This window comes from Monopterus albus, unplaced genomic scaffold, assembly GCF_001952655.1.
Source record: "Monopterus albus unplaced genomic scaffold, M_albus_1.0 scaffold53.1, whole genome shotgun sequence".
NCBI lineage: Eukaryota > Metazoa > Chordata > Actinopteri > Synbranchiformes > Synbranchidae > Monopterus > Monopterus albus.
The window spans coordinates 930308-944829 of record NW_018127933.1 but is presented as its reverse complement, the minus strand read 5'-3'; the positions used below and the strand labels follow the sequence as shown (position 1 = coordinate 944829).

The 14522-nt window shown below is 41.3% G+C and overlaps 2 protein-coding genes across 2 annotated transcripts in view; one reads left to right on the top strand and one right to left on the bottom strand.

Annotated features, from left to right (window-relative positions):
- The window catches only part of LOC109961261 (uncharacterized), a gene marked incomplete at its 5' end in the record, with an annotated part of 32356 nt that overhangs the window by 3500 nt on the left and 14334 nt on the right, over positions 1–14522 (bottom strand).
- LOC109961274 (piggyBac transposable element-derived protein 4-like) lies at positions 9427–14483 on the top strand. The gene is made up of 2 exons (XM_020601962.1): positions 9427–9446; positions 12046–14483. Exon 2 carries the CDS (start codon positions 13085–13087, stop codon positions 14468–14470), a length of 1386 nt encoding a protein of 461 aa, XP_020457618.1. The 5' UTR covers positions 9427–9446; positions 12046–13084; the 3' UTR covers positions 14471–14483.

The following is a 14522-nucleotide window of genomic DNA, read 5'->3' as shown; positions in this document are numbered from 1 at the left end:
GGACATCAGTGCACAAAAACAACATGGTTCCACATAAAAGTCAAAAGGTAACATACAAGGCTTTCAAAGCAGAAACTGGATGCAATACTGTAGTCTTTTCCTGCAGAGGACTTGCAGAGCAGGTGGTCTATAACACCAATATGTTTTACAATGTGGGTAAACCCTGATCTCCTAGTGTGTCACAAAGCGTTACATGTATTAGACAGGTTCAGAAGCATGGCACTGTATAAACTGTAACACAGAGCAAAAGTTTAAGTTCTCATTTGAAGTGACTTTTTTTATCACTTCCAAAACAATGATTAATTTTCACAGCCCTCAGGAGGTGGATATATTGAATATTTCAAAAGAGAATATTAAAAAGAAAACTTAAAAAAATTATAAATAATAAAAAACAGACATTGTATCTGATAACCTCTTGAACTATGATGATTCCGAACCCAGGTTTTATAACTATTGAACTAGATTATACCAACCATGTAGAAAATTGAATATATAAAATATACTAAGAATATTATTTATTTTATTATTTTTACAGTACAACATGTGTACATCATGTGATTCAGCCTTTATTTAGTTCAGTAATGTTTTAAGCTTTGGCCATTGAAAAATTCAGTTTTATACTTTTGACAGCACCGCGTGTGTGTGTAAAACCAACTCACACACCTGAGTGAGCTTCACTTGTGAACTCAGTGAAGTGAAAACAAAGGCAGGGGCGACATCATGGGGGCATATTATGAATTGCAAGGGCAAAATCAAGGAAATTCATGTTATGAAATAAACACTTATTTAGAAAAATGCCAGTCGGCACAATTAGACATCTAAGTTGTATTTGTAGTGTGAATGACCTACAAATAAGATGAATGGGACTGTCTGAATGACACAAGTAATGAGGTTGTACGGTTTCCTTGAACAGTATGCGATGGAAACATTTATCTACACATAAGTAACAGATGAAAGAACGACATCTCTGTTGCACTGCCATTAACTTACTGTATGAGCTGCTGCTGCTGTGAGTGAATAGTCTTTTCTCTGTGTTGTGTGACAGTAAAAATGACTCACTCGCTTGGCAGACTCTTTTATAAATGAGTAAATGAATCTGTATTCAGGCTGCTTCCCCTGGAGGCTGAGGTCCAGTAGGGTTGTTGTTCTCCTAAAGTGTTTCACACAGTCTCAGTTTACCAAACACAGTGTGTCCTCTGACCTTAACAGGCTTGTGACACTCACCACAAATTACAGCGATGCAGTCAAATGCATAAGGCACTGCAGTAAATCTATGAAGGGCAAGAGGAGTGATGACTTTTCATTCTGATATAATGGCCAGGAAGAAGTCTTCATGGGTGCCAGCAGATGAGATATGTCTACGCACACACACACATAAAGGCAGATTGAGATACACACACAATAATGATGTCATATTGTTTGTGTAGATGCAGTGCATTAATATTTAGTCCATTTGTGGTACAATATTGTGTTGCTTTGGTGTGATATTGTTTGTAGTTTTTTTCCCCCAAGTTAAATATTGTTTACAAGAGTTTTGCAACTTCAGTTGTCCTTGAATGACTGCTTGTCTGCAGTTTCCTGCTGCTAATACAATGACACATTCTGTTATGAAGGCGCAGTAAGCCTCAAACAAAAATCTTACCTTTTCACTATTGAATAGTAAGTTATAGTAAGATCTTATTTGAAATCCTGAGGCTTTGTCTGAGTCTCCTGCTCTCTCTACTGTTTATGATCCTATTAAAATAAAACATGATATTCAGAAATAAACTTGGTAGGCTGTATACTGAGGCTTCGAAGTGCTTAGAAGTTGGTGGGATGTCTACTCAGAATCGCTAACTGCATCACCGACCACATCAAATTGTGTACAGACATTATTGTTCCCGCCAGAACTGTGCACTGCTTCGCTAATAACAAGCCCTGGATTACCATCTCTGGCTTCTTGGTGTGTTTTGTTTTAATTGAAGCCTCCTCTAAATGAAAATCTTGCTGCTCCATCTGCTTTGTTTGTCATGTGCTGCTTTTAATTTTTTCTTAATTTTGTTTTATGTACAACTCCCATGTTTTATTTGTCCATTCTGATCCACAAAGATGGCAATGCTGTTATTTTTGTAAGCATCCTCTGCGAGTTTGTTGTAATTTTGCAAGTGTGCAATTAAAAGAAAAACTGGAGCCACCTTGATCTAGTGAGAATACTGCTGGCCACAGTGGGCTTCTCCTGGGTCGGGAGTGTGGGAGAGAGCTGCTGCCCCAAGTGAAGGAGTTTAAGTATCTCGGGTCGAAATGAGTTTCCTTCGTAGGATAGCCGGACTTACCCTTAGAGATGGGCCGCGGAGCTCGGATATATTTACCTTTTGTTTGAATTAATAAACATAAAAGATTTTATTACCAACAAGAGGATAAATGTTATATTGAAGACCAAATGAAGATCTGACAGGGTCAACATCATTTTTTACTAAAAAGAAAATGTTAATGAAAAAACCCTTAATGAAAACATAAAAATACATTGATAAACCAATGTAAAACATTCATCTCTCAAGTTATTCTTTAAAAATACTGGTCCTATAGATAACATTTACATCACATAGTACCAAAAAATGTAGATTGAGATTTTTACACTTAAGGTGATCAAACCATATTAATAAACCAATCAGGCACGTTTTATTTTCATGTGTTTGTCTACATATGTCATTACAGTAGAATGGTATATTGCACAAGCAAATCAGCATTCAGGAAATATTTGTGTTTATCCAAATATAAACAGCTGTCATGCGTTTGGGTTGTCTTCCTGTTGTATGTGTTTATTTTGAGGCCATTTCCTCTCTCTTGCCCTCTCCCCTGCCCCAGCTTTACACTGTCATTGATTGCCTTCATCTGTTACGTTTGCTTCACTGGTTCAGCACTTATAACCACTTCACCTTGCAGAATTGGAATTGTCAACAGGCATGGACTGGTACTAGAAAAGAGGAAAGTGCCTTACTTGCTACCCAGGACAGGGATCGTTTTTCCTCCAGATGTGCCTTCACCGATACTCACACTCTTGTGTCCTACTGTCCAAAGAAAAGAAAAAATGTGCTCCTGATGACAACTCTGCACAGGGATGCAGGTGTGAGCACCAGGGAGGACAAGAAACCCAATGCCATCCTGGATTACAACAGGAACAAAGCCAGACATGACAACTTAACAAGACACAGTATGTTGATTTTTATTTTTCATGTACTTCTTCTCTATCATCAGATTGTTTGAACTGCACTATAAAAGTAAGACTTGGTTTTGGTGGAGTGCACATTATATTTATGAACAACACTGAGTCAGTTCTATCCATTGGATGATACATGTTTTACATGTGATCAGTTAAAACAATGGCTTGATGCATCATGCAAAACATGAGACATCATTTGAATGTACTCATGATTTTATCTACTTTTTGCACTTTTGCAGGTTACTGGTACATGCTCTTGTCAGAGGAAGACAGCACGTTGGCCCATGGTGTTATTTTTCAACATCTTAGATGTGTCGGCTTACAATGCATTTGTGGTGTGGATGGAGGTGAATCCAGGATGGAAGCAGGGGAAACCTTTCAAGAAGAGGCTATTCCTCAAGGAGTTAAGGAAAGCCATGCTGGCACCCCACATTCAACATCGGCCTCTGCAGCACTGGTGACAGAGATACAAGGCCGAGAAGCAAGATCACTTGCTGCAAGAGAGACAGGTGATGAGGAAGAGGTACAATCTGTGTGCACCAAGAGATATAAAAACAAGCATAACATGCCATAAGTGCAATGCATACATTTGCAAGACATATGCAACAACCGACACATATTGTCCAACATGTGCCCTAAAAAAAAAAAAAAAAAACATTGAAGTTTGAGTTAACGAACTTCACCAAGTTTAGAAGCCTGATTTTGTTTTCAGCTTTTTTTCTGAAAATGTGCAAAAACACATCTAAGAGACTGATGAAGATTGTAATGTTTTTGTTCTTGTTAGTTCTTTAATGTATTAAGACATTCATCTTGGAATATTGTGAAATTGTCAAGTGTAGTTTTGCGATAATTTACTTTGTACACAAATAAAATACTCCTGGTCACTTTTGACCAGGAACACAACAGGTGTTACTTTACGTGACTGCATAAAAATTTTAAATGGCTTCAAAACAAATGTCCTTGGTAACTTTGATCCAAAGTAGTCTGTCATAAACTGTATACTATGTTTCATCTGATTATTTCTTATAGTCAAAATAATCCAGAAATTATGTTTTTGGAACTTGTATTCAATATGTAAAAGCTCAGATCAATGAGGCATAAAGGCCATAACTAACAAATAGAAGTTCAAAACTTGTAATGTTTACAAGAACTTAAGTTGATATGTGTTGTTACCAAAGGATGCTGGGTACATGTGATATCAGACTGAAATAACTGCTTCTCATGAATTCTAATCGGTGCAGCTTTCAACACACAGTAAAACATCCATCCCCTCTTATGTAGAGATGTTTTTGATAATTTTCTACACAGTCGATATGAAACAGAGCAAATAAGATGTATCAAGTAGCTGAAAATAAAGTGTGTTTAATACTCAGCACTGCCACAGATTCCATATAAACCACTTGTCTGTGCACTGTATCAGAATACGAAAACCAGCAGCACAGCCTCAGGACCAGTGAAAGAGCTACAGCGTGTGCTACCTGAATTTCTAAGTCCAAACCACGAACAGAGGAGGAGGTGGCTGAAGGAAGACACCATCCAGTGCGAGTGCTGCAGCCTAAAGCAGATTTCTTCTTCTCTCTCTCTGTCAAGGAATTCCTGTGGTCCTACTCTAGTAGCTTTAACATGATGACTGCAACACTAGTTGGATTCATCATGTATCACCAGGCCATGTTATGTATTTATTGCTACAGATGAATTTATGATTATGAAATACAAATATGCCAGGCTACTTTACTGACAAAGTAACCAAGTTTATGTTCTGTCCCTCACTTTGTGATAGAGGGAGACAAAAACATTCACAATGCAAACAGTTGATCACAAAAGCCAGCTCTAGAGTTACTAACAGAATTAATGAGCTTTGCCTCATCTCACGCAATGTTGCCTTTATATTAAAAGTAAGCAGCACTATTTCAATCAGAACGGAGAGCATACACAAGAAAACACGCGCAGCCATCAACAGTACTCATGGTCTCTATGTTTTTGTGCCCATCAGATCTGGCTGTACCTCCAGGATACAATACCCTGATGTAGAAGAATGAATCTGGCTTTAGACTTGGACACACCTGAGGCCCATCATCTTATCAGTGAAACCTTAAATTGCCCAGCATGTGGAAAGAATGTTTAGTCAGTTGGAAAGAAAGATCCAAGCATCAACAACTCAACAAGAACAGATTAAGTGAATCGGTCTTGTTGAAGCTCAAATGCTATATTTTATGACTTTGGAAAACTGGAAGACCTCCTGGTGTTTCTTGGCTCTGACAATTACACATTTCACTCTCTTGTCCTCTCTATCTATCCTTCCTCAAGTACAAGGCTGGAGAGAGGCCAGCTACAGTATCCTACCACAGCTGTTTGTTGAAGACTATCTGCTGTCCTCTGCAGGGAGAGCTGTAGCACTCCCATGGTGACAAGGAATGAACGAGAAGGATTAGGCTGAAACAGTGGGACAGCTAACTGTCATAAAACACTTCTGAGGACAACAAAAGGACAGGAAGTTAAGAAAACTAAGACATGGCCTCAGTGGAATGAAAAGTAAGATAAATACAGAACTGGGGATGAAGGGAGTGAAGTGGGTGAAAATGTAATGATGCAGGGATCAGCACACTGTCACACCCAACAGACACGGCTGTCAATCATGTACACAGTTAACACCACTCTCAGAATCAGACATTAAATATTCTTGTAGACAAAAATGGACATAAAATTGGGTATGTAGTTCAGGTATACCTAATAAAGTGGGCAGTAAGTGTATGTTTATTGTTCAAGTATAAATAGCAAGAGCTTTTTTAAGTTCATAAATAACTGAGGGGAACAGAGGATGTGAAATGAACAACAGAGGAGAGAGGAGAGAATACAAGCTGTGCCTTTCAGAACGGTCTTGGATATTTCTTGGAGGAATCAGCGTGATAAAAGGGAACACACTACTTCAGTTAGCTCCTCGCCGCTTTCCGTGGATTACTGCTCTGGATTTTAGTCATACATTTGATAATACAAGTTGTTTTGAGCTAGTACCTGCATATGTGTGTGGGTGCATAGTAGTATACACCGAAACAAAGAAGCATTCAGTTGAAGAGATGGAACTAATATGTGCATGATAGGGTGTGGAGCAAGTGAGGCTCCAGATGATGGGTGTTCAAAATCTGCATAATGCAAGGTTAATATTTGATTGATTACATTTGATGTAATTATTGGGCATGAACTGGGAATACATGTTAAAAATATCACCATACAGGTGCCACAGTTATCAACTATTACTATCAATTATACTTGCAAATGATAAACAACACGTTGGCTTTCTTCTGAAATGAAATACATCTTGATAAAGATGAGAAAACATAAATACAGACCTCGTCCAATGAACCTTTTTTGCTTTCTTTTAGGCTTTCATTCCCCTAAGCTCAATCTCTACTGATAAACAACAGTGACACCTGCACACCTCACAAAACACCTCAAAAACAATCAAAGTGCTAAATTAACACTAGCAGTGTGGAAATCACTTTTTCAGAGTCTATATAGGTCCACACTAAATCGAGTTAATTTAACACTTTAAAAAGTGTTGTTTTTTTAAACTCATTGAGTGTTATAAAAACACTGTGTTCATATTTAACACCATTAGTGTGTTCTTCTTTCCATAAAGGCTCCATTTTACACCTATTAGGTGTTAAAACTACACTATGTGTGTCAATATTTTAAAACTAATGGAGTTGTTTTAACACTAAAACAATGTGCACACAGGTCTAGATTAAGGTATTTAAATTTTCTCTATACTCTGTTCAAATACATTCACAAAGAACAGCTAACACACTCAAATCAATTTAACCTTTTATTTTCAACAAAATAAAAATCACACAATCAGCCAACCAACCATCTTAAACCAACATACAATAAGGTACAATATGTTCACCATCTGACCCATATGGAATTTGTACATCAAAAGGTCTGTAGAATTTCAAAGCATTTGGGTAACAGGTTCTTGTGTGGATATAATTCTTTAAACAATTCATGGTGCTCAATAATTAGGTATTTCAGGAGAACAGTCGTGCCTTCTGTGATACATGTGGAAAAGACCAGATTCAGAATTTGAAGTAAGAGCAAGAGCAAATGCCAATTCTTATCACCAGGGGGTACAAAATCACCAAACAGCAATGGAATGTTTCTGATAAGACAGAGGCTCTGGATAAAGTTTAGACCGATGCTATTTCCACTGTGCTCCAAATTCACTTTAGTAGGACGATTTTTTTTCCCTCTCTAAATACCCATAATCATATGAATATATTCTAGAGAGCAGCTCACACTGTGTAACAAACTTATCTGAAAGATATTCAAACAGTTTCATTTCAAATTGAGCAACTCCTTCAAGGTCATGCATTACATCAAATGAGTAATTATGGCAGACATGAAAATACTGCAAGCTGTTGAGTGTCGAGTTTCGTTTTAGTCCATGTGTTGACTTAAGTTGAGGGTCAGATTCCAACTCGCTGCAATGCTGTTCATAAATTTTACGATCACGCAAAACTGTAACATCATCCTCATTGTACAAAAACTGGATATCTGCTTTTTCAGTTAACAGACAGCAGAAGTAATTGCCACTAAACGATTCTGTGAAGCCAAGTATTGAATGCATCCCCAAGTTGTCTCCAACGACTTGACATATTGCCCCATAAACTCTACCTGTGGATATGGGTGGTTCAACTCCATCTGTCTCCAGAATTTTCACATCATGAATCAACGGTTCCAAAATGGGGTCAAAGCCATATTTTTTTAAGTCTTGAGCATGAAATAGTGCTATCAAATGAATATTCATAAGCATTGAATTGAATTTTTGTGGTAATTTCTCAGTATGAAATAAAGCGCACCAACCTTGTGTACGCCACGTTTAGAACCAAGAGGGTTTGCAGTCTCAAATTCATCATAATATACCTGAATTTGTAAAGCACTGGGATGTTTTGGGAACAGTGAATGACTCTTGAAAAAACTTCCATCACAGAAGTCCTCAAAATGTGATTTCTGTTTAGCTTGAAACTCTGTCAGCAGTCTACATACATCTACATTTCGACACATAAATTTTAGGGTTTCCAATATTGGGACATAGACAAACGTATCTTTTACTGGGACCTGATCATAAAATCCAGTTTTTTTTGTCTCCTAATGTCATACCTCGTGCCAAGCATAACTTCTACTGGCTCCACTACACCAAATTTGTCCATGAAATATTTATTTCTTTTAGTTTCTGTGTTAAAAAAGGAAAAGGGGCTGTCAAAATGTCCTAAACTATTTTCAACTGCTGACCTGGCAGGGTTATTAGGAGGAATGGCAGACATTAGCTGAACTTGGCTATGGAGTTCCATTGTGAGTTCCTCAAGCTCTGAAACAACTGATGATACCAAGCTATTGGCCACTCCACTGCACTGTAATTTGGCCACAATGGAGGCACATACAGTGGTTATCCACAGTCTCTCTTCTGGAATGGGTCACATTTCTCTCAACTGAGTCAATGGGAGCAACTTGGGGATCAGATTCAACACAAGAAGAACATTGCTGATCAACATGAGCGGGCTCTTCACTAGAGGACAAATGAACAGCTGGACTATCATCAGCAACATGAACACTGTTTAAATGTTTTCGAAAACCTGAATATGTACAAAACTGTCTGCTACAACCACTTTGTGCACATAACTTAAACTTCAACGATGGATAGAAACTGTGCGAGACTAAATTGTATGAACCAAAATGGGTCACTAACAGAAGTAGTGTATAGTGATTCTAAACAGAACACAAGGCCTGATGTTGTATAATCTAAAAAAGGTAAAGGGCAAATTTTAACATTTCTTGATCAGTGCTAGGTTTTTACACTGTTTAAGAATAAAACATCTTTGATTATGTGGAGTTACACAGCCATAAAGATGCTCCGGGTCAAAATGAACTGAACAGAGGGAGTGTGTAGTAGACCCGAACAGAACACAAGGGTTGTGTGTTCTGTTCGGGTCAGCGTTGACTCGGAAAAAATTTTCACTTAAAGAAAAAAAATATTTCTAAACATTTTTTTGGGCTCAAGCGTTAGGCACATTAGTTGTCAGACGGCCCTGGAAATGATTTTTAGGCGAGAGAAGATTCTGAAATTGACGCAGACGAATAAATTTCATAATTGGAGGACAACATTACTGTCGGGTGAGCCAAAATAACGCGGAAAACGAGCGAAGCAGTGCGTCAGCGCGGCGCGTCTCTGTAAAGGCACAGCCGGTCACAGGTAGGTAATTCATATGAAAATTCTGAGTTGCAGAGAAAGTTTGCACCTGGCACAATCACTATGGCCATGCCATTAGCATCTCCATGCTCCCCCAACAAGTACAGAGTAACTACAGGGCATCTGCAGTTGCAGAGAATGGTTTCACCTGGCGCTATCAATATGGCCATGACATTTGCATCTTCATTGTCACCTTCACATGCCTCTGCTAAAATGTAAATGCAATCTGAGTTGCAGAGAATGTTTGCATCTGTGTGCATCTCATTTGCTCTGGCTATAATCCCACAGTAACGACCACATGGTTTCACCTGGCCCTATCAATATGGGCCATTTGCATCTTCATTGTCACCATAACATGCCTTTGCTACCATGGAAACGCTACGCCCCCAAGGGCGTTGGCCACAGAGAATAAAAGCAGGACAGCTAGAAGCCGCCTTTCTTTTTTGACTACGCTGAACACCCCCAAGGGCGTTGGCCACAGAGAATAAAAGCAGGACAGCTAGAAGCCGCCTTTCTTTTTCGACTACGCTGAACAGCAATGGCACGCAGGATTTCCACAGACGCGTCTCCCTGGTTTCTGATAGTCCAAGCGACTTTGATGATGATATCTTGGACCAAGACTTTGTTCCAAGTACTGTGGTAAGACTTAGATTCCAATGCAATACGCAGTTTGTTTCATAAAAAACGCTGTTGTAGTTACAGCTTGCTCATTTGTAACTTTTACTATCATTACTGTGTTTTCAGTCGTCCTCAGGCGGGAAAAGGAAGAGAAAGACAAAACACATTCCTTCTGTGGAGCTGGCTGAAAGCGCGGAGCAGCAGGGACAAGTAAGTTATTACAATGCAATATACAGTCTGTTGCATAAAATGTGCTGTGTTTGAGAACTTATTGTAATTGTGATTTATTATTTTGAAACAATTACAGGCTGAGCCAGCTCCAGGAGACGTCTTCATCGCGAAATCTGGGGCCATATCATGGTCTTCTCAGCCCTCCAAACAGCCAACCAGAATTGCTGCTAACGTCATCACCATGGAACCTGGGCCAACACGAATGGCAATAAGCCGAGTCTCTGACATCAAGTCTGCATTCCACCAGCTAATGCCAGACTCAGTCCTGGACATTGTCCTGGACTGCACAAACAGAGAGGGACGACGGGTTTATGGAGAGCAGTGGAAGATTGTGGACATGATCCTCCTGTATGCGTACTTTGGTCTGCTCTACCTGGCTGGAGTGTGGCTGAAATTTAAATTCCCTTGATAATTTTGTGAAGCACACAAATCTGAAGACATTTGTGATGTAGGACCACCACCAAATAATTGTGCAATACGCCGTTTGTTTGATAAAAAACGCTCTATGTTTTAGTTACAGCTAGCTCATTTGTAACTTTTACTATCATTACTGTGTTTTCAGCCATCCTCTTGCGGGAAAAGAAAAAGGAAGACAAAGCACATTCCTTCTGTGGAGCGCGTGGCTGAAAGCGCGGAGCAGCAGGGACGGGGGAAGAATGTTATGTTCTTGAGCACACTGCACCAGGAGGGGACAATCTGTGACCAAAAACCACAGATTGTCCTGGACTACAATGCCACCACAGGAGGGGTGGACAACCTGGACAAGCTGGTGACCGCATACCGCTGCAAGAGGAGGACACTACGCTGGCCACTGGTGCTCTTCTTTGACATGCTGGACATCTCGGCGTACAACGCTTTTGTGGTGTGGACGGCAGTCAACCCGGGCTGGAACCAGAAGAAGCTCCAGAGAAGAAGATTTTTTATGGAGGCACTGGAAAAGGCCCTGGTGACACACTCTACATCCAGACCAGGCAGCATATTCCTAGAACACTAGGACATGCACACAGATGCAAACATTCTCTGCAACTCCGATTGCATTTACATTTTGGCTGAGGACTGTGAAGGTGACAAAGAAGATGCACTCATGCTTTGGGAGGGAGGGAGAGAGAGAGAGAGAGACTAAGTGAAAATTCTAATTTCGTATCTTTTCATTTTTCTAGGTTACTAGCGGAGGCAGGAAGAGGTGTGCAGTGTGTGGACCCAAGACCGAGCGGAAGACACCACACACATGCGCGAAGTGCCAAAGATACATCTGCAGTGAGCACACACACAGAACCTGCCCTGATTGCAGCGCATAGGATTGCTGCATTCAGTGTGGCCTGGCTGTGTGTGTGTGTGCGCAAATATGTGTAAATATGTACATACTGGCTGTTCAGCTTGTGTTTTTTGGCAAAGTTTTCTATATGTTGAAATGAGTGTGGGTCAAATAAAAATGACCTGGTGTGAAAAGTCTTGCATCATTTGTGAATTTATTTTTTCGTTTAGCCAAATATGACAAAAACATAGGTAAAGGGCAAATTTTTACATTTACATTTTAGCTGAAATTTGAAGCCCTTGCCTCATTTTGTGTGAAGAACACAAATCTGAAGAGATTTTTGATGCAGGACCACCGCAAGCCCGCAAGCCCCCCAAAGGCATTTAGGTCACACTTGAGCTGTTCAGGTCTGACAGGCCCTGCAATACTACAGGCCACTTGGCCTCACAGTAAACCCTTTGAAGCCAGCCGCTTGAGTGCCAATTGAAACACAAACAGGTTGGTAATTCCTATGCAAAGAGACAGTAACTATAGCTCATCACGAGTTGCAGAGAATGGTTTCACCTGGCGCAATCAGTAAGGTACATGCAATTTGCATCTGCATGGTCACCTCTTCAGCCCTCTGCCACAACAACAGAGTAATTACAGCTCATCACGAGTTGCAGAGAATGGTTTCACCTGGCGCAGTCACTATGGCCATGCAATCTGCATCACCTTCACAGCCCTATGCTGCAATGGAAAGGCTACGCCCCCCAAAGTGTTGGCCACAGAGAATAAAAGCAGGACAGCTGGATGCCTTCTTCCTTTCTGTACTGTACGCTGAACCAGCCAGTATGACACGCCGATTCTCCACCGACATGGCCCTGAAGCTGATCTTCGAGGAGAGCGAGGTTTCTGATTGGGATGAAGACGAGTCGATTTCAGAAACCGAGGACCACATCTCAGCGGTTTCAGAAACTGAAAGTGACTTCGATGACAAAATTTTGACGTAGATTTCATTCCAAGTACAGAGGTAAGACTTTGATTCCAATGCAATACGCTGTCTGTTTGATAAAATGTGCTGTGTGAGATATTTAGAGCTTGCTCATTTGTAACCTCTGCTATCATTACTGTGGATTCAGCCTTCCTCGGGTCGAGGAAGGGCTCGCCCAGTCTCCGTTTCGCACGGAGCGCCATCAGCCCAGCGAGGAGAAGTAAGTATATAACAGTGCAATACGCCGTCTGTTTGATAAAATGTGCTGTGTGTGATATTTAGAGCTTGCTCATTTGTAACCTTTGCTATCATTACTGTAATTTCAGCCTTCCTCAGGAGGGAAAAGGAAGAAAAAAACTAAAGGAATTGTGTCAGTCGAGCGCGTGGCTGAAGGCGTGGAGCAGCAGGGAGAAGCAAGTTACGCTCATGCAATATACAGTCTGTTTGATACAATGTGCTCTGTTGGAGAATTTATTGTAATTGTGATTTATTATTTTGAAACTATTACAGGCTGAGCCAGCTCCTAGAACGTCAGTTGAGGAGGAAATTCCTGGAGACGTCTTCATGTCGAAATCCAGGGAGGTTTCATGGTCTTTCTACCCATCAAAGCAGCCACCCCGCCTTGCAGCAAATGTTATAACCATGGAACCAGGGCCAACCACAATGGCAATCAGCCATGTCTCGGACATCAAGTCCGCTTTCCATGTGCTAATGCCGGATTTGTTCCTCCAAATCATCCTGGACTGCACAAACCACGAAGGTAGGCGTGTATATAGAGAGAAGTGGAAGGTCATGGACATGATACTTCTGTACGCCTACCTTGGTCTTTTGTACCTGGCTGGAGTCTTCAAATCCAATGGAGAGTCCTTGTATTCCCTGTGGTCAGCGGAAAACGGAAGGGCAATATTCAGGTCAACAATGTCCTTGGACAGATTCCAAATAATTACAAGGGTTTTCCGGTTCGATAACAGAGACCACCGAGCAGCTCGACGGCAGACAGACAAGCTTGCCGCCATCCGGACGGTTTGGGACAAGTGGGTGCACTGCCTCCCCCAGCTCTTCAACCCCGGGCCTAATGTCACTGTTGATGAGCAGCTGATGCCGTTTAGGGGCCGCAGCCCATTCAGGCAATATATGCCATCTAAACCGTCTAGGTATGGCATCAAGATCTGGGCTGCCTGCGATGCTGCGACGTCATACGCATGGAACCTCCAGGTGTACACCGGGAAACCTGAGGGAGGAGTCCCCGAGCGTAACCACGCGATGAGAGTTGTCCTGGACCTTTGTGAAAAACTGAAGGGTCACAACATAACCTGTGACAACTTCTTTACGTCTTACAAGCTGGGACAGGAACTGCTGAAGAGAAAGCTGACCATGGTGGGAACGATCCGGAAAAACAAGCCAGAGCCCCACCACAACTGCTGCAGACTAAAGGACAGGCCTATAAATTCCTCCTTGTTCATGTACACGGCTGACACGACCCTGGTCTCATATGTTCCAAGGAAGGCAAAGAATGTGCTGCTGATGAGCACACTTTATCGCGAGGGCACAATCTGTGGCTCAAAACCACAGATTATCCTCGACTACAACGCCACAAAAGGAGGGGTGGACAACCTGGACAAGCTGGTCGCTGCCTACACCTGCAAAAGACGGACACTACGCTGGCCCCAGGTCATCTTCTATGACATGTTGGACATCACAGCATACAATGCTTTTGTCCTGTGGCTGGGAGTCAACCCACACTGGAAACCAGGTAAGCTCCAGAGAAGAAGACTGTTCATGGAGGAGCTGGGAAAGGCCCTGGTGTCACCCTACATCCAGACCAGGCAGCATGTTCCAAGAACACCATACTCTGCGGCAATCGTGAGGAGGATTCAGGGGGAGGATGCTGCTGGCCCATCCACCAGACCTACAGGCCCACAACCACCAGTGCCTGAGGTAAGTGTGTAATGTTGTGGCATAATACTGTATGTGTGACACTCATGCTTTGGTAGAGAGAGAG

What these genes read in the sequence shown, in the direction of transcription:
- LOC109961274 (XM_020601962.1), top strand. Translation starts at nt 13,085, where the DNA reads ATGTCGAAATCCAGGGAGGTTTCATGGTCTTTCTACCCATCAAAGCAG.